Source organism: Anolis carolinensis, chromosome 4, assembly GCF_035594765.1.
Source record: "Anolis carolinensis isolate JA03-04 chromosome 4, rAnoCar3.1.pri, whole genome shotgun sequence".
NCBI classification, from domain to species: Eukaryota; Metazoa; Chordata; class Lepidosauria; order Squamata; family Dactyloidae; genus Anolis; species Anolis carolinensis.
In genome coordinates, this window is record NC_085844.1 from 29612355 (window position 1) to 29632812 (window position 20458).

The 20458-nt window shown below is 38.9% G+C and overlaps 1 protein-coding gene across 1 annotated transcript in view; it reads right to left on the reverse strand.

Annotated features, from left to right (window-relative positions):
• The window catches only part of cpq (carboxypeptidase Q), a 196060-nt gene that overhangs the window by 163139 nt on the left and 12463 nt on the right, over positions 1-20458 (reverse strand). Inside the window, exon 2 of the mRNA XM_003219519.4 lies at positions 3795-4241. Within this exon, the coding sequence (XP_003219567.2) occupies positions 3795-4212 (418 nt within the window). The 5' untranslated portion in view covers positions 4213-4241. The remainder of the gene's footprint in view (positions 1-3794; positions 4242-20458) is intronic.

Sequence of the window (20458 nt, forward strand, 5' to 3'; positions counted from 1 at the left end):
GGTCATGGGGGTTCTGTGTGGGAAGTTTGGCCCAATTCTATCATTGGTGGGGTTCAGAATGCCCTTTGATTGTAGGTGAACTATAAATCCCAGCAACTACAACTCCCAAATGACAAAATCAATTCCCCTCCCCCAATCTCACATGTATTCAAATTTGGACATATCGAGTATTTGGTCCAAGTGAATGAAAATACATCCTGCATATCAGATATTTTCATTACGATTAATAACAGTAGTAAAATTACAGTTATGAAGTAGCAATGAAAATAATTTTATGGTTGAGGGTCACCACAACATGAGGAACTGTATTAAGGGGTTGCGGCATTGGGAAGGTTGAGAACCACTGATCTAGCTGATTTGAAGTTGCTGTCATAAACAATGTAAAGGACAAAAAAGGAAGGCAGGCAGGGAGGGAAATAGTATGGCTGCATCTACACTGCAGAATTGATGCAGTTTGACATCACTTTAACTGCTAAGGTTCAATGGTGTGGAATCCTGGGATTTGTAGTTTGGTGAGGCACTAGCTCTCTTTGGCAAAGAAGGAAAAACCCTGAAAAATTAAAGTTCCCATGATATGAATGATTTCTAATAGCTCACTCTCTACAGTGCTAGAGAGCAGAGCCGGCCCAAGATAATTTTCAAGTGTAAGCGAATAGAAATGTTGGTGCCCCCCCCACACCAAACCACATGAACGGGCCAGCAGAGCATTGGATAAGCAAAAATGTTGGATAATATGAAGGGCAAGTGTGAATAACTGCAGTTGATCACCTTGATTAGCATAGAATAGCCTTGCTAGACATGGTTATGGTTATTGAGCATTATTCCTAGCAGTGCAATAATTGAGGATTTTTAAAGTATTGACCACTGGACTGATTCTGGACTATGATTTTGAACTTATGTGGTTGTAATTGTTGTTTTTAGTAGTTTTTGTTTTAATGTTTGAGTTTAATTGTCATTATATTATTGGAATTTGTATGTCGGCCATCGAATTGTTGCCAGTTGTGAGGCCACCCTGAGTCCTCTTCGGGTGAGAAGGGCGGGACAGAAGTATGGGAAATAAATAAATAAATAAATAGTAAAAAAAAGGATAGTAAAAAAAGGACAGTAAAAAAAGAACACTCAAAAACAGGGGAATTCCAAACATGAAACAATCAGGGCCAGCTAACACCTCTCAACAAAGATATACAAACCCCACTTGCTTAGTTTCCAACAGACCTCACAACCTCTGAGGATGCCTGCCATAGATGTGGCCCTCCTCTGGACAAATTCCAGCATTATTTTGCAGAGAAGGAGAAAGAATTTGGGCCCTTCCACACAGCTCTATAACCCAGGATATCAAGGCCGGATAACCCACATTACCTGCTTTGAACTGGATTGTCTGAATCCTTACTGCCATATATCCCAGTTCAAAGCAGGTAATGTGGGTTATTTGTTTGAAGCCATTCTTCCAAGTTCTAGTCTCCAAGGCAGAAGACAACAAGCTTGCTCCCTCCTCCCTATGATTGCCTCTCACATAATTATACATGATGAGGAAATTCCCAGCTTGATTTCGTCCCCGCAGGCTATATGATTATGTGGGATGCAGGACTTCTTTGGGGTCAGAAACACCGTTTCCCACCAAAGGGAAGGGGATGGGGTCTCAGAAACATAATGAGGCAACATAACACATGGGCAAGTAGGAACACATAGACAGAAACACTGAGCTTTTAGGGCAATTTTATATACATGAGAGATGTAGTTTCCCAAAGTACCCTAGCAAGCCAGACTCCTTGGCACATAAATCCTGGGGGACTCTAAAGAGAGGGATGAAGGAAGGAATGTCCCCAAGTTTGGGAAGGCACGGGGCCAGGATGGCCCCGATAGAGGGAAAAGATGAACTGATTGCAAGAGAGTGAATAAGTATAAGTTCCAAATTGCTATTGTTACAGGGCAGTCGGTGGCTCCTAGAGAGAACACACCACACTCAGAACCAGGAGGCTGCGAGTTTGAATCCCGCTCAGGGACAAAAATGTCAAAATCAAGTTGGAAATGTTTTGCCAGAGAAGGCGAGGCTTGACAGCTCGATTTATTTATTTACTACATTTATATGCTGCCCTTTTCACCCCAAAGGGGACTCAGAGCAGCTTACAAATTACATTCACATACAATACATTATATTATTAGCATAGTAAAATAATAGTATTAAATTACTATATTGTACTAAATCATTACATTGTAATATTATTAGTAATATTACATTTAATATATAATTAAAATTATTAAATTGTATTATTATCAGTATTATATTGTAATAATAAATAAATAAATAAAGTTTTATTATTATTATTCTTAGAAGATAAAGGGAAAAGATGAATGATTACAAGAGAGTGAATAAGTATAAGTTCCGAATTGCTATTATTACAGGGCAGTCGGTGGCTCCCAGAGAGAGCACACCACACTCAGGACCAGGAGGCTGTGAGTTCGAATCCCACTCAGGGACAAAAATGTCAAAATCAGCTGGAAAAAGGCACGGAGGGTACGGGGCGCACGGAGAGCTGCCAAGGCACATGTTTTGCCCGAGAGCGCCCCCCGTCGACGTGCGCCCAACTCCGAGGCGTAATTGGCGTCCCATGTTGGACCGGCCCTGCTAGAGAGTGAGCTATTGTAAAATTAGGCAGAATTCTTATTTGAGGTGTACCCTTGTATATGTCACACCATCACCCTAGATTAAAATTGAGTAACCATGGTTAAGGGCACATTTCAATATTACTGTCTATGTATATTTTACATTCTCACAAAATTCTACAAGCATTCTGACACACAGGAAAATCATTGAGTTGCAGTTGGTTCAAAATCCTGTAGATGTTTCCACAAAGACAAAAGGAATCCAAGCTGTGAGGGAAAGTATTTTGAACTCTTTTTTTCTTTCCAAAATTACATTTCCCATAATGCTCACCTCAATTGACTTGATGACCAAAGTGGGAACATTATTCTTGTTTTAACAATTATTTTAAAGTGAACTGAGCTTGCGTGTGTTTGTTGTTCTCCATCAGAAATACACTGGCAAATGAAGGCTTTACTAGCAGTTTAACTCACCAGATCTTTGCTCCACAAGATTATATACACAGCATTCCATCTACATCCTATAATTTGCCAAATACTTAGGAGAAAAGAACCACAGGTAGAAAGCAAACTACACAAGGGAGGAATACAACAGACTACAGTCTCTGTGCGTGACCAAGATGAAGACAGACATTCAGATTTTAGAGAATTCTCAAGATAATAGCATATGAAGGTACATCTACCCTGTGGAATTAATGCTGTTTGACAGCACTTTAACTGCTATGGCTCAATGTTATGGAATCGTGGGAGTTGTAGTTTTTCATATGTTCTCTAGCCCCCCTCTGCCAAAGGGTGCTGATCCCCCACAAAAGTACAACACCCTTGATTCCTTAAGATTAAGCCATTGCATTAAATTGCATTAATTCTACAGTAAGCCTACTGTTTAAGATTCTTTTCTCAAGACTGGACAGAAATTCAGTTCTTGCTTAGAGCATTTTAGGACATTCCTCCAACTATGTGCAACCTTTTCATTTCAAAATAAATCCAAGTACAGCAAAAGATCTCATACCTCCAATGACTTTGTGAAGGACACCAAACCTAAGAAAGTTCTCTGTCCTTGGAATAAATTCAAAACGAGCCATAAACTAGAGTTATTGGAGTTTTTTTTAAGTAACCCTAAATCAAACCAACCCAATAAAATAAATGCTGAAGTCATCAATGATCAATACATCCAAAAGTCTGATGGTCTTTACCTTCTGGAGGAGTTGCAACACTGCCACCGAGCCCTAGAATAGCAAGGCTATGGTTACGTGGTTCCACCATTACGGCTGATTCCTCTCCTCTTTCCCAATGGGGTATTTTTACTTGCTCCAAGTGGACATTTTCCAGCCCATCATTCTTCAAGGCTTTATACATGTACTGGATTGCCAGCTCTAGACTTTTGGAGCCACTCAGTCTTGGGCCAATGGTGTCCACAAAAAGTGCCAGTCTTTCATAGGATCTGTTCTGGGCCTTTCCATAAACAGCAAGATTGATAATCTTCTTGGCAACTTCTGAATAGTCACTTATTTCCCTCTTAATGTCTTCAAATGGTCTTGGGTTGTTACTCAGTCGATTCCCTTTGTGTTGATCAAACATGTACATTAAGACGATCAAAAAGAGAAGCTTCATTTTTCTCTGCTCTGAATTGGCTTCCTAATCTGTAGGAGGGAAAAACAAAAACAAAACTAAGTTATAAAGCTATTCAGCAGTTTTATAATTTTTGAGTGTGACATGCTGTGAAAAGATGAAAACCAATGCAAGCAAGTGTTGTCATGTGAAAATGGAGTGACGAAGAGTCGCTGAGTGACCGAAAAGTAGAGCCAATGTGTGAATATTCATTATTGAAGCCACCGCAGAAAGAAAACAGAAAGAGTTCCCTACTCTTTGTCCGCTACTACCTAATAGAAGCAGACCAAGCTCAATTTTGCCTATAGGACCTCATCATTCATCTTGCATTGTGGCAAATCCATGGGCTCCTGGCGAGGGATGTTGAGATCCCATTACTCCACAACTCACCCCACATCGCACACCTTACCATGCGCCTATCCCATGGGGGGACGTTTCTCCCCATTGCTGAGAAGGCAACACACTAAAGCTCCTTTTTAGCCTGGAGCCCAGCCAGAAGTGCCTGTGTGTCGTGGGAAGGGCTCTGTGCTGAAAGTGGAGGGGAAACAGTGTACGACGGGCAACTTGGCGCATGTGATGAGGTGGTATATCCTCACCTCACTCCAAATTTGAAGAAGATATAAAACCTTTGAGCCTCAAATTTCCCAACATACCATAAGTGGGGAGGGGGCTGGTAAAAACCATATCAGATTTGGAGGGGGGCATTTTTTCAGTAGTTCCTTCACAATGCCATACTCTCCAACATTTCATTGATGATAATCAGGACACATGTGATCAAGCAACATCAGAGTGAAGCCAAGAAAGCCAAAGTTATTAATGAGGAAGAGCAAACAAGCTAGGAAAGGCTGCCACAATTCGCTTTCTTCTGAATTGACTGGGAAGCACAAGATCCAACCCTTTCTATCCTTTCCTCCTGCTGAGTTGATCAACTCCAAACTCTTTGTGCCCTTTGAATTTAGTTTGCAGCAACTGAAGTCAATTGAGAACAAAAGGTAAGAATCAGAGGAGGAGAGAGAAACTCTCCCCAGTCCTTTGTAGTTTCCCACTCAGATGTAATATCATGCATAGATACCTTTGGTTCTTGAAGAGTTTCCAAAGTTAGTGACAGTACAACTGCATTAACATAAAAAGTGAATAGAATTCAGGCTACTAAATTAATCCAGCCATTACTTTATTAATTAAAACATTAAATCTAGTCACTAAATTAAAAATATTACTTCAAATTCCACAAAAATGGCCATTGTTACAGCAACAAGAAACATTAGCCATTACAATAAAAATGGCAACAATTAAAATGACAAAAAGACTATTTGGGAGGGGGGCAAAAGTAATGAACTGACAACAGGAAATTAACTTCAATGCATTATTTCCAAACTGCAGGACCTTAACACTACTTCTGCCCAACTGCCTGGGCTCTGTGCTTGGGCTTGGTTCCTGATGCATCTTCTTTGTACCTTTCTTGCTGGGATTCACCCCATGGATTGATGGTCACTGGAAACAGGGGTTAGCCCTACAGAGCAAAACTTCACTTAAATTCATATTTTACTTATAAAACATTACTAGGGACATGTCTGAAGTTGAGGGATTATATAACTGAATACTGTTGGAGTTTTGAGGGGGGTGGCAGCTGGTGACATGTAAATGATCATCCCACTCTGCTCTCTGACACTGATTTTTGCATTTTGGAGGAAAGGGGAGAGAGGAGGAGGAGGAGGAGGAGGAGGAGGAGGAGGAGGAGAGAGAATTAGGCTTCAAGCAATAATCAGCCATTTGTGAAGATAACAGTACATAATATGTTGTTTCAAGAACTGCTTGATTCAATTTATTTCAGAGAAGGGTTCCCTTAAGTACGTATGAGTTCTCCTGAGGCCATGAAAACCAGAGAGGGCTGCTGTATGTTTAAAGGTTGCCTATAACAGGGAAATTCAGCCAGTCCTCCTGAAATTTCCTCTTATACAACCATTCATGGGACCAGAGCTTTTTCCAGTTTTTGCTCTGTCACTCTATCAAGGAACATTTTAGAAATGTGGTGTAATGGCAGCTATCCTCTTCCTTGCATTCTATCACCTTTTTGGTGAAAGTTATCCCAAAACCAGAACTCAGGATCTTTTCACGCTACAAAATTACAGTTATTCCACTTTAATTGTCATAGTTCCAGCTGAGGGAATCCTGGGAGTGGCAGTTCAGGAAGGAACATTCAGAATTCTGAGTCAAAGTATTCCAACCATAATAAAACTACAAATCCCAAGTTTCTACAGAACGAAACAATGCTAGTTAACATGGATTACAGTGCTATCATTCTGTAGTTTGAAGGCTCTCTGATGAATGAAAATGAGATGGGAATATGTAAAACAGGGGTTTTTTTTGTTGGCTTAAGGATGGTAATTCTGCTTGTAGTTAAAAGACACACACAATATATGAAGGTTTTTTAATCGTGTCAGAAGCAACTTGATAACATACTGCAAGTCACTTCTGGTGTGAGATAATTGGCCGTCTACAGACATTACTCAGGGGATGCCTGGATGTGTTACCATCCTGCTGGGAGGCCTCTCTCATGTCACCACAAGCTAGAGCTGACAGACAGGAGCTCACCCCATCTCGCAACCTTCAGGTCAGCAATCCAACGTTCAGGTCAGCAGTCCAGCTGGCACAAGGGTTTAACCCACTGCACCACCACAGCTCCATAATACATGAAATCAGGGTGTGGGAAGAACCTCTTCCTTTCCTACAAAATAGCCAATATATCCTTACAGAGGCTTGCTCCCACGTCCACTTTGGACTAAACTGACTACTCCGTGCAGAGCCTTCCTCTATTATGTCTGCTTTTAAATATCTTCAATTAGGTTTATGTTCTGTATTCTCTCTCAGAACTTTCAATCATCTTAAATTATCTGTCAGAAATAATCGACTGGAATTTAGAAACTCTTTGAAATACTTATAAGGATCTTTTTCCAACGGAAAACATGACAAAGAATTAAGATGCTGAATGCATGTCAAATAGTCTTCATTGTTAGACATAAAAGAGAACACAACCATTACCCATGCCTTTTAATAGTCACCAAGCCACAATTAGAATACTAAATATTACACTCATGCATGTTAAAACTGTATGAGGGAAATAAAAGAAACCTATAGAAGTCTGTAAATATATATTTAAGAGGATTTTGAACAATAGGATCTCATGCTCGAACTCTTCATTTTCTGCAAAAACTTAATACCGCCCTCTCTCAGTTTCTGGTAGCCTTATAAGCCCTTATTAAGAACTAATTATAATTGTCATAAGAATAAAGCAAGCTTATCTTTAAAGAACTAATCCCAGATGCTAAATTGAACTTTTATTCTACAAAGAATAATATTTTCAGCATCAAGTTGTTCCATGCGGAGGTGGACTGCTAATTAGTTCATGGTTTATTTTTTAAAACTACTTTGAAATTGCAGGGCTTTTTTCAATTCACTTGCATTTTGAGATATTTTTCTTTTTAATGGACTACAGGACACAATCCACTGGGAATGGGTCTAATGCTGGCACAAGCTCTATCAAACTGAACATGAACTATGCAAAAGCTCTGCTTTGCACGCCCACGAGACTTGTCTGGCAGCAGAATGGCAAAAGAGGATGCCTAAATTCTTGTTGTCAATTGACCCCTGGCTGTTTCATTTAGCTTCCATACTAATGTTTATGGTTTCATTAACTTAATGGTGTCATGTAGAATTCTTCAAGTGTGTGGTTGGATCAAAATGCGCGATGTGATTCCAAAGGAAGAGAATTCAATGAGTTCCATTTCATTCAAGCAGATGGCCAGGTTGTTCCAATTGCTGGGTCTGCAAAACTCTTAGATTGTGTTAGGCATTTTTAATATGCTGCCATGTGGCATTAAAGACCTGTCTCAGTGGTCCCCGCAACCCAGTGGGGGCTTTGTTAGCTACCAAAATCCAACCCATGAATCTGATCTATCATTTGCTCTTTCAACCAATCTGATGCTACAAAAGATTGATAACAATCCAGAAAAATTCCTGCAAATGCTGAGGCTATAATTTCCTGGATTACTGACTGTCCTAATAGAACTATAGCATTAGAATACAATTCATAGAACCATAGCACTCCAATGCTATAGCTCTATTGAATGATTGACATTGAAGGAATGTAGAGCATTAGAACATCAAGGAGGCTTCCTGAAGCACTGTTAGCCTTTTGCAGCTTTAAAATAGTTAATTCATATTCTCCAATATTTCACAAATTCAAACTAGAATTCATTTCGCCAAGAAACCTTAGAGTGGGGTCAAGATGTCAAATGTTATTATGAAGAAAAACACACCACTGCAGCAATTTGCTTTCACCCAAGCCTACTGGGAATAGCAAAGCGCCATTCTCCTCTCTTCTTCTCACTGCTGCATTAACTGAATACTTTAATAAGTATAAACTACTTATTAACTTGGTTTGAGCAACTGAAATAAGCTGAAGACAAAAGGAGAAAATGGGAAGAGGGAAGACAAACTGGGCCATTTCAAAACCTGAAAAGGTGGGATTGCAGAAGATTAAATGAGACCGTCGCAGCCAAGAAACTGTAGTTGTCCTAATTATTAAAGAAAGGATCAGTTTTCTAAAGCCAGGAAGCTACACCCCTGTAAAAAGTAATGGCAATCCTGATATTTTCAATGTGGGAGACCTGAAGTGGTTTTTGGGCCCATTCTTTTTTCTCAAAAGGAAATTTTGCTTTTGAGGCCACTGAAGCCAGAAGAATCAAGTTAAAGGTTATAACTCATTAATTCCAACCTTTGGGTTGAATTGTACTAATATGGACAATATTCAAAACAACATTTAAGACAGTGTCTGACTGCAACACACATGACAATGAATCAACAGCTGTCAACTCCATTCAACCTCAGGGAAAGCTCCACTCACTGCCATTGACTCCAGCTGCTCCCTGGCCGCTCACAGCAATGTTTTGCTTCTTTTATCTCCACTTTTTTGACACTTCCGATAATGAGTGCTTTTTAAAAAGTTAGTACTGGGCCCTATCTAGTTTGACAACATCTGCCCAATGTGACACTGCCCAAATGTGCCCAGCATCAGTAGCCAACATGAGGTCCGACACATATATACAGTGCCAGAATAGGGACAGCTGGTTTGGGTTTTTGTATATAATAAGAAAGCCTATACTGTAGATTAAACTTAGGCAGAAGGCAACCAGAACTTCTGTGTAACCTAACATTTGCCGTTTAATTTAAGTGGGGGAGGGATAACATCCTGCCCATTTCACAGATAAGGACTGAACTGCACTTTGACAGACAAAATATTTAAACAAGAAGTAAATATTACCAGAGTTATGCTAAGTAACCAAAGTAGAAATTTGATGGAAAAGAATGGAGGGTGGAAGGAGAAAGGAGAACTGTGATAATGTCCTAGACCAGTGGTTCCCAACCTTCCTAATTAAGGGGTTCCCAGCCCCTTAATACAGTTCCTCGTGTTGTGGTGACCCCCAACCATAACATTTTTGTTGCTACTTCTTAACTGTAATTTTGCTACTGTTATGAGCCATAATGTAAATATCTGATATGCAGATGTATTTCTATTCACTGAGCCACATTTGGCACAAATTATCGATATGCCCAAATTTGAAAACTGGTGGGGTTGGGTGGGAGACTGATTTTGTCATTTGGGAGTTTAGTTATTGGGATTTACATCTACAATCCAAGAGCATTTTGAATTCAACCAAACTTGGCACACAGAAATCCCATGACCAACACAAAATACTGGAAGGTTTGGTGGACATTGACCTTGGGTTTTGGAGTTGTAGTTCACCTACATCCAAAGAGCACTGTGGACTCAAACAATGATGGATCTGGACCAAAATTGGCACAAATAATCAATATGCCCAAATATGAACACTGGTGGGGTTTGGGGATAATATACCTTGATATTTAGGAGTTGTAGTTGCTTGGATTTATAATTAACCTACAAGGGAGTTATTAAGACCATCAGAAATATGTGTTTTCTGATGGTCTTTGGCGATCCCTCTGAAACCCGCTTTGTGACCACCACCACCCCCCCCCCCGGAGTCCCAACCCCAGGTTGAGAAACACTGTCCTAGACTGAGATCACTGGTCTACAGAAATATACCTTCAAATCTGATTCCACCCAGGAAGCTTTAGCAAAGCTAATATTTCTCAGTCTCCTTTTGCTCTGCCCCTTTTTGTGAGATATTTAAATAGGTTTGCCAGGTCAAGCAGCACCTTTGTATGGTGAGCCATCGGAATTACAGGCTGGAACATCTATCCAGGATACAGGGTATGAAGATATGGGAAAGCCCAGACATCTGAAGGGTTGCATGCCATGGCTGGGAAAAACCAAAGGAGGTGATTTATAACCTCAAAACTTACCTTTCCCTTTGCTTGTTCTTCCTTTTTCTCTTCCTCCCTCCCTCTCGCTCTCTCTTTCTCTCTCATTCACACTTTGTCTCTCACACACTCATCTATTCATCCTTTTTGTGTACATCCATTCACACACACAAACACACAGAAGGAAAGATGAGAGGTCACTATGCATGCCAGGCTTTCATGTATTTCCTAAATTCATTCTATTTGAGTTTTTCTTTCAGAAAGAATCCATATAAAAGTTGCAGGCTTTAAATGTATTTTCCCACAAAGTTTCTTCAAGTATTGTGTTCTAAATTTTAGAATCTATAATAAGTATTCTGGCAAATGTTGCCAGGGGATGAACTGTAAATGAACTGTATCACAAACATTCTGAGGAATGTTAGACCCAGAGGATAACTGTGTTCTGGTCCACATTTATGTCTTTGAAGTGCAAATAAGATCAGGTTGGTTCACTTGGAAATGTGAGCTGAATGAAATCAAGGATACTGAATCTGCACAGAGAAAGAGAGAGACATATGCATGTATCTTACTCATCTTGCATAGGTGTTTTCCCCACTTATCTACCTACACACAGACAGACAGGGGGGAGAGATAATTGATCTCCATCTTATGACAACCTTTGGGCAACCCCATCACAGGGTTTCTTGGCAATATTTATTCAGAAAGAGGTTGTATTTGTCTTCTTGTAAGTCTGAAAATATATGATTTGCCCAAGATTCTTAGTGGCTGAGTAGGAATTCAAATGCTGGTCTCCAGCCCAATACTCAAACGTGTATACCAGGCATCAGTGCAAACACCTGCCCTTTACCAGACCAGCTTGGAAGCTGGCTGTGTGGATTTTGGTGGTGCTTATCCAGCGTATCCCATTGCTGATTAGCATCACCATTTCTAGCACATGTAGATGATTCCTAAATTAGTTGGTGTTTCATGCTGTAGTTAGTGTTTCAATATAGCAATTTTATATAGTATATTAGCTTTAATGTAGTCCTAGTTATATGGCTAAATTAAAGATGAAGTATTTTGGTCACATCATGAGAAGATAGGAAAGCTTGGAAAAGATCATGATGCTGGGGAAGATGGAAGGAAAAAGGAAGAGAGGCCAACCAAGGGCATGATGGATGGCCGGTATCCTTGAAGTGACTGGCCTGACCTTGAAGGAACTGGGAGCGGTGACGGCCGACAGAGAGCTCTGGCGTGGACTGGTCCATGAGGTCACGAAGAGTTGGAAACGACTGAACGAATAAAGAAGAAGTTACATGGCTTGGTTCCAGGACCCCCCATGGATACCAAAGTCCATGTATGCTCAAGTCCCATTATATACAGTGGCATAGTAAAATGATATCCCTTATATAAAATTGCAATATCAAGGTTTACCTTTTGAAATTTAAAAATATATATATTTTCCTGCCATGGATTGTTGAATCTGCGGAAGTATAACTGTGGACACGGAAGGCTGAGTGTATGTATTTTCTCTCATTTTTTTTCTGATAGTTCATTACTTTATGAATTATATTTTATAATTATAAATATAAATGAATATTCCAATAAAAACTCTGACAATTTAACCAGTAGCTCATGATCATGACTGATCTTGTAAAAAAAAAAAACATATTATTTTATACTGGTGGCACTCTGCCCCAAACTATTCAGAGAGGACATGATATACATATTATAATTGGTAAGTACATTCCTCCAGAGCCTTACTTATGAGAAATGGAAGCATTAAGCAACAAGGTAAAGACTAGTCACACTGTTCTAAACCTCGTTGAGGGGTTGATAGCCTCCATTCTCAAAGTGTTTTGAGTATTGCAGCACTCACACTAATTTAAGGATCATTACCCAAGAGAAAGTTGTGTGAAATTTACACTTGAGATATTTTTAGGATTGCACCCTTAGGCTGGAAAACTAGGACTCTTATTTAGCCAGAGATGGACTGAGAGCAATGACTTCAGTCACCAGAGCATTGAAACACAACAGTGACAATAAAAGAAAGAATGAGACAATCAAGTAAAAGCTCACACATCCACAAGAAGCTAAATAGAAAATGACACAGGGAAAATAATCCGAATAAATAAAATCTAAGCAATGTTTCTAGCTTTGTATGGCAGAATTTCTTTAAATCCTAGCTGACATATCAGATCAAAAGGCACACGGGTCATTCACAATACAGAACAGGAAACATGGAAAAGAAACAATAGGATGAGGTAAATAACCACTTAATTGCCCCAAAGTCTCCCAAATCTGTGAATAATCAAATCATTTCCTATGTGTTTGATTTTCCTCCAAGGAATACAGGAGATCACATACCTAGAAATACATGAGGTGGCTTTGGATAACATCAGATTAGACTTTCAAGGCCCCGGGGTAAATGGGAAAAAACTTGCATGCTACACAGGGGAGTCTGATACAGTTAGTAGCATCTAGCAGTAAGTTTGTTATGACAGCTGCAGAATAAGTTGGCTCAGAGGTTAGCTGAATGTGCAATATAAGAGGAATTATGGTGGTTTTCTAAAAAGTTATAGTGTTGTTTCCTTTCATGTCAAGTGAGCAGCAAAAGCTAAAAATTTAAGAAATTGAGAAATAATCTCTCAGAGTTTTGTGGGCCCCTGAGACGTGCTGTGCTATACATTTCTATGGACTTTGCACTGATAGCTCTAGCCCTTTAGGAATTCTCAAAGTAAATCAAATATCTTATGAGTACACACAACTGACAGCCTTTCATAGAACAGCTGTGGGGAAACTGTGATTACTCAGTACTATTGGACTGCAGTTCCCATCAGTTATGATATTCTGGCTAAGTTTGAAGGGAGATGAAATCCAATAATATCGGAATGCCATAGATAACACAATCCTGAAATAGAGAAAATCCTATTCCAGCTTTTAGTAAACCTTCCTGAAAAGCAACTTCTTGGGTCCCATATTGGAATAAAGGCAAGTTATAAATAAAATCTTATCTGCACTAGTGCCTCACCTTAGGATTCTAGGGGAGGAAACCATGGCACCTATTATAGTACTATAATTGTATAATGTGAAATAGAATCACAAAGAAAGCCTTTCCGGATGAACGAAGTGGGCTTATAGAAGATAAAAGTTTCTCAGGCAACTGATACCAACTACTTAGGCACACTAGATATGTAAATGTGGACTAATATGAACTTGCAAAATTGGAAGGTTGAAACTACATATCCCCTCCACATCTTGAAAGAACAAGTGGAGACAGGACTATATGGGTGAGTTCTTGCCCCATCTACCACATGCTACAGGTCAGTGGTTCTCAAAGTTGCTCCATAGAGCCCTTGGGGCTCCACAAAGCATAGTGCGGGGCTCTACGCTTCCCTCCTCTTGCCTCCCTCCAAGCTTTCCCTCCTATTTCCTGCTCCTCCCCCTGCCTCTCTCACCCCAAAAGCCTTTTTTCCTTTTCTTCCTCACCCTCAAAAACCTTTTTCCTTGCTTCCTTGCTGCTTTTCCTGCATGGCAGAAGGGAGGTGGACTGGGTGGTCACTGGGGTTTCTGCTATTATTATTGTTGTTGTTATTATTATTACGGTAATTATTACTATTACAAAGGCTTGTGACCATCTGTTGGCAGTGCTTTGATTGTCTTTTTCCAGCATGGCAGAAGGGGGTTAAACTGGATGGCTCCTGGGGTTACTCTATTATTATTATTATTATTATTATTATTATTATTATTATTATTATTATTATTTATTCAATAGCGGTCTGTTTGGGGGTGCTTTGATTGTGCTTTTCCTGCATGGATTTTGGTTGTTGTTGTTGTTGTTGTTGTTGTTGTTAATATTAGTACAGTAGAGTCTCACTTGTCCAATATAAATGGGCTGGCAGAACGTTGGATAAGCAAATATGTAGGATAATAAGGAGGGATTAAGGAAAAGCCTATTAAACATCAAATTAGCTTATGATTTAACAAATTAAGCACCAAAACATCATGTTTAACAACAAATTTGATAGAAAAAATAGTTCAATACGCAGTAATGCTACATAGTAATTACTGTATTTACGAATTTAGTACCAAAACATCACAATGTATTGAAAACATTGACTAGAAAAACATTTGACTACTAAAAGGCAGACTGCGTTGGATAATCCAGAACACTGGATAAGTGAATGTTGGATAAGTGAGACTCTACTATGTTACTAATGCTGAGTGGCCATCTGTTGGGGGTGTTTTGATTGTGTTTTTCCTGCATAGCAGAAGGGGGTTGGGATGGATGGCCCCTGGGGTCTTCCACTGAAATACGGTTAAGTTTATGTTGGTCAAAAAGTTTGCCCATGCCTGATATATATAAAAAGGTGAATGTTTTCCCCTGGCATTAAGTCTAGTAGTGTCCAACTCTGGGGGTTGGTGCTCATCTCGATTTCTAAGCCTCCAAGGTCATGTGGCCAGCATGACTGCATAGAGTGCTGTTACTTTCCAGCCAGAGCGGTACCTATTGATCTACATTATATATAATACAATATATCATATACTGTAATATAGAAACATTTATTGGAGCTCCAAGATAAACTTTTGCTTTAAAAAGGGCTCCATGGCTGAAAAAGTTTAAGAACCCCTGCTATAGGGGAACACTGTAGCCGAGCATGATTGTCTTCCAAGGGCAGAGTCTCGGTGGTGGGTCCCTAAGTGACTATGGAGACCTATTCTGGACCCACATGGTCCTTCACAATGAGGACTTAGGTTTCTAAGTGGAAGCATGTTTGAAGGACTTTTATATCTGTAACATCAACCACTGAATGTCTTTCTCCATGTAAACATCAATATGTGCGTCTCACATTCCACCCTTGCCCACTGTTGTGCATTGCAGATGCGTTTATTTTATTGTATCTAAAACTTTTCTATATATCTCTCTGACCCTCCTAACTCCCTGGACCCCAGAGCAGAGAAGAATCTATGTTATGTTGCCCTTAATATTGTGAGGTTCAGTTGGAGCCATGGAGCCCAGAACAAGGGCAGCAATCTGGCTCCTAGAGATTTGCAAATAATACCTAAACATGTTCTTATCCTTAATGAGAAAATATGTTTTTTTCTTCCATTGGTCATTTGCTCTGATGCAGTCTCACCTCAGAAACAGCAAAATGAGCTTAGAAGAATATGAACAACGCAGCTTTAGTTACCAAACTACAGTAATACTAAAACCTGGATAGTGCAAGCTTCTGAAGAGAAAGTTGCAATGTGATCTTCCTAAGTTTCTTGGAACAGCAGTGAGTAGGGGACGGCTACTTTATCTATCAGCCTCTTGTGCCGGCTTCTCTGCCAGCCCTGCGGAATTAGGGAAACTGAATACAATCAGACTGTCAAATCACATAGTAGTTACAAAGGCATTTCTTGGACACCCTCAAGCAGCATTCCAGCAGGGAAGATTCTGTGCAGTTCCGCTGCAGATAATGAACACTGAACATTGCTGGGAAGCTGCTCTTGAAACTGCAAACATCCTTTTAATGAAATTTACTGACTTTTAATTTGTCAGCTGAATGCTTGAATAACTTCTTTTTTGCATTTCCCTTTCTGAATGGGTAAACACTTATTTCTTAGACACTGTCTGATAGTTTTCATTCATATTTATAAATTACCAGGACCATGTCTGGTTAGTGCACAAACGTAGCACCAATCTTTATTAATAATAATAATTAGTTAAATATTACCATCGGTTAAAAATAGCACACACATCAGTTAAATGATTAGCTTAAAAGGGCATATACAGTAGAGTCTCACTTATCCAACACTCGCTTATCCAACATTCTGGATTATCCAACGCATTTTTGTAGCCAATGTTTTCAATATATCATGATATTTTGGTGCAAAATTCGTAAATACAGTAATTACTATGTAGTATTACTTCATATTGGACTACTTTTTCTGCCAAATTTGTTGTATAACATGATGTTTTGGTGCTTAATTTGTAAAATCATAACCTAATTTGATGTTTAATAGGCTTCTCCTTAATCTCTCCTTATTATCCAACATATTCACTTATCCAACGTTCTGCTGGCCCGTTTATGTTGGATAAGTGAGACTCTACTGTACAATCAACCTACATTGAAACAACCTGTACATAATTTAAAATGTATAATTTAAAATCATAAGGGTCGGCCTAAAAGGGGTTTGTAAGACATTACAGAAAGAAGAGACTAATCTTTAATGTTGTTTTAAAATCAGGCAGCATATTCAGCTGTTGAATCTCTTCCAGGTCATTCTACAATTTGGGGGCAATTGAAGAAAATGTCCTCTGGGTGACAGTTGCCACCCTAGTCCTGGCCAACTGGAGCAAATATTCCCCAGAGGATATGAATGTATGAGGCGGGTTATATGGAAAGGGATCTCATTGATAACCTGGTCCCAAACAGTTCTAAGTAACTACATATACTAATTTTCCTAGCACTGTAAAGGATACACCATTTCTATTTATTTAAGGAGAATTCACATCTGTGAAAAATGACAATGTTAAGTCTGTTAATCTTTCTAGAAGAAAACATTGATTTATTTATTAACATGGTTTTCATGGTTGTGAATCTCTTGATGGACTCATTTCTACTGGGTACTTTTGAGACACAGCTGTTTTTTCAGACTTCACTCCTAGGGTTTTGTGGGTTTTAAAAAATTATAATATATAAAACAAGAGTTTTAGGGCTGTGTCCGTTAGGTATGTGAAATAGCCCAAGGAATCAAGAAGACAGGAGAAAAAGACACCAATACCAGATCCTTTATCTCAAACCTGGGCCATCTAAGACCAAGGAAGGAAACTGCACTGCAGCTCCAGGCTGAGGATGATGGAAGAAATAAATAGGAAAGTCACCAAGAAGTCACAAAGCTGGAGTCCTGTATTACCAAGTTCACTGACTCCTGGAGCAGTGAATACTGATGTATTCAGTATTTTCCCATATTGCTGATATACTATTTTTTCTTCCCACTAAACCTAGGGCTTGAGAAACTTAGAAAGGGAGAGAAGATAGGAGTGGCAATAAAAAATCTTTTCAGGACAGTGCTCTTTTCTAAAGATTTTTCCTTTTGATTTCAGGCTCAGGATGGGAGGGGACCAGACCCCAAATTGCAGCTTATCCTTCTGCTCTGACAGTATGTAGAAATGAAATATTTGCAATGAAATGAAGTATAGTATATAGATGTTTTTAATTATTTTGGAAAACATGGATATCAGTTAAATGCAAAATACTAGTTAATGCATTTGGCTGTCATGTAAAGCATTTCTAAATTTCTTTCTGTATATGTGAGTCATATTTTACAGCATGTTTCATAACAAAGTAATTTAAACAGCAACAGTGCAAGAGGATAGAAACCAAAACACTCAAAATCATGTTTCTTTTCGCAGGGTATGTTTTTTCCCAAGTAGGAAAATTTCACTGGGAGAAATCTATCATTTTAAGCAGTGCTCCACTAATCATTACTGACTTTTGTAAAGGGGTGATGTTTTTACATACAGTATTGTTTTATTATGATTTTGTTCATAATTGCTCATACAGTAATCTTGGCATGATTTCTATGGCAAAAGGTAGGATATAAATATTTCCAATAAATAATAAAAAGTAGTTAGCATCTCTATTTGCTATGGAATGCTGTGTTAATTCATATACTGTATTTTATTGCCTCTTTTACTTAGTTTCCTGTTTGGTAAAGGAGGTATTTTACATCAAAATATGCTTTTGAAAGTTCATCAAACTGTTGTGATTTTCTTATCCTTACAGGAAAATGTTCATAACTTGGATTATTTCAAAGCTGAATTCTATGCCTATTCACCAGATTTTTCAGAAAGAAGCTTTTTTTAGACTGCAAGTTCTGGAATCCTGTGATCAGTAACCCAACAAATGCTGTAGAGCCAATTTTCAGAAATGGTGCCACAAAGTGGAGTCCACAACATGCGAGTGTGGAGAAGAGCAAACCACAGACCACTTACTACAATGCAGCCTGAGCCCTGCCACATGCACAATGGAGGACCTTCTTACAGCGACATCTGGGCCACTCCAAGTGGCCAGCTTCTGGTCAAAGGACATTTAGTATAATGCTAAAATTTTAAACTTTGTGTTTTAAATACATTATAAATGTACCCTCAATTCACTTCCGACACGATAAATGCCCAACAAATTCTGGAAGTGGAAATTCAAAAAAGATAACAGACCCAAACTCTTAAAATGTGCTGAGAAACTTACTATAAATCTCCCTTTTCCAATCCCCAGGACATTTGGCGGACTGACAATTGCCAGCTATCTCAAAGTTATGAGGGAACATAATTTCAATTGCATTATATTGTGTTAGGAGATCTTTCCACCTTCTCATCAACACCAATGCTTATGCTATTTAGGCTAAGCACCAGGAGGACTAAAACATTTTATTTCAATCATATGTTCTTGCACTAAGAATACCTATTTGCATGCTTGATTAATTAATAAGTAATAAGCCATAAATAAGATGTATTTATGCCAGCAGGGGGCAATGCAACAACTCTGCAGTGAATTTATAGATCATCTCTGATCCTCAACACCACATCGTTTATTGCCTGGTGGTTAACCTTCCTGTGACCATTGGACCCTAGGTTTGAAGAACTTTATTGCTTTTGTTGAAAACTGGACACATATATTTAGATGAGCAATTCTTTTTTTCTTAGAAGCTCAAGAGAAAGCAAGCTTACATTTAATATGAGGTTAACAACTACAGAACTTGACAATTGCCAAAACACTAAAATTATAACTGTAACAACTGTGATGAGGAAAATGGTGGGAAAGAAATACACATGTACAAAAATATACAACAGCAATCAGTCCAATCAACATGCAAGTAGATATATTCCTCCTCCAGATATACCACTTATATCAGTGGTTTTCAACCTGTAGGTTCCCAGATGTTTTGGCCTACAACTCCCAGAAATCCCAGCCAGTTTACCAACTGTTGGGATTTCTGGGAGTTAAAGGCCAAATCTGGGGATACACAGGTTGGGAACCACTGACTTATATGTTAGAAGGTATGATATAGCATACCTCCTACAAATATGCTACATCATATTCTCTAACATTTCATGGATCAAAGTCACAATATATGTGGCCAAGCAACATCAGAGTGTGGTTAGGGTGGCAAAAGTTATTATGGGAGAAAAGCACAAACTCAAGAGACACTGTAGCGGTTTTGCTTTTGCCTGAGCTTAGCTGGAAGGGCAAAATTTCATTACCTCCTATCTTCTTTCCCAGCAAGAGAAACAAACTTAAGACAAAAGGGTCAAAGTGGCCGGAAGAGAGGAAAATTTGAGCATTTCAAAAGCAGCTGAAAATGTGGGATGACAGAGGATTAAGGGGACCCGTCCTTGCAAAATCATATTGGGGTGGATTATTTGGGTTGTTGGAGTAAGGGTTGAAAACATTTTGTTATTACTAATTGAATGATATTTTACAAAGACTGTGATTGTGAATAAATTACAACACTTCCTGCCAGCAAGTAACATTCTTATCTTCACCAGACTAAAATATTTCAACAGCAACTAATCTATGGCTGCTATTTGTTAGAGAAGGCTGTTATTAATCAATTCTAGTCTTGGATACGGTTTCTGCTGCTGTTGACCCAATATGACACAGTTCGAAGTTTTGGACCTTATTGAGCCTTAAAAGAAAACTTTATCAGACAGATACATGTCTTAAGAGGATGGTAAAGATATAATATTTGAAATTAAACAAATGTTAATAACCACAAAACCAACTACAGAAAACCAAGGAAAAAGAAACCAAGAAGCATACCAGATATTACTAGATGAATCATATTCGGTTGATCAATGATTACTAGAGGAATACCAGATGAAGTTGATCAAGGATTACTGGAAAGATTGAAAGTGCATAAAAAAGAGCAAAAGTGCAAAAAG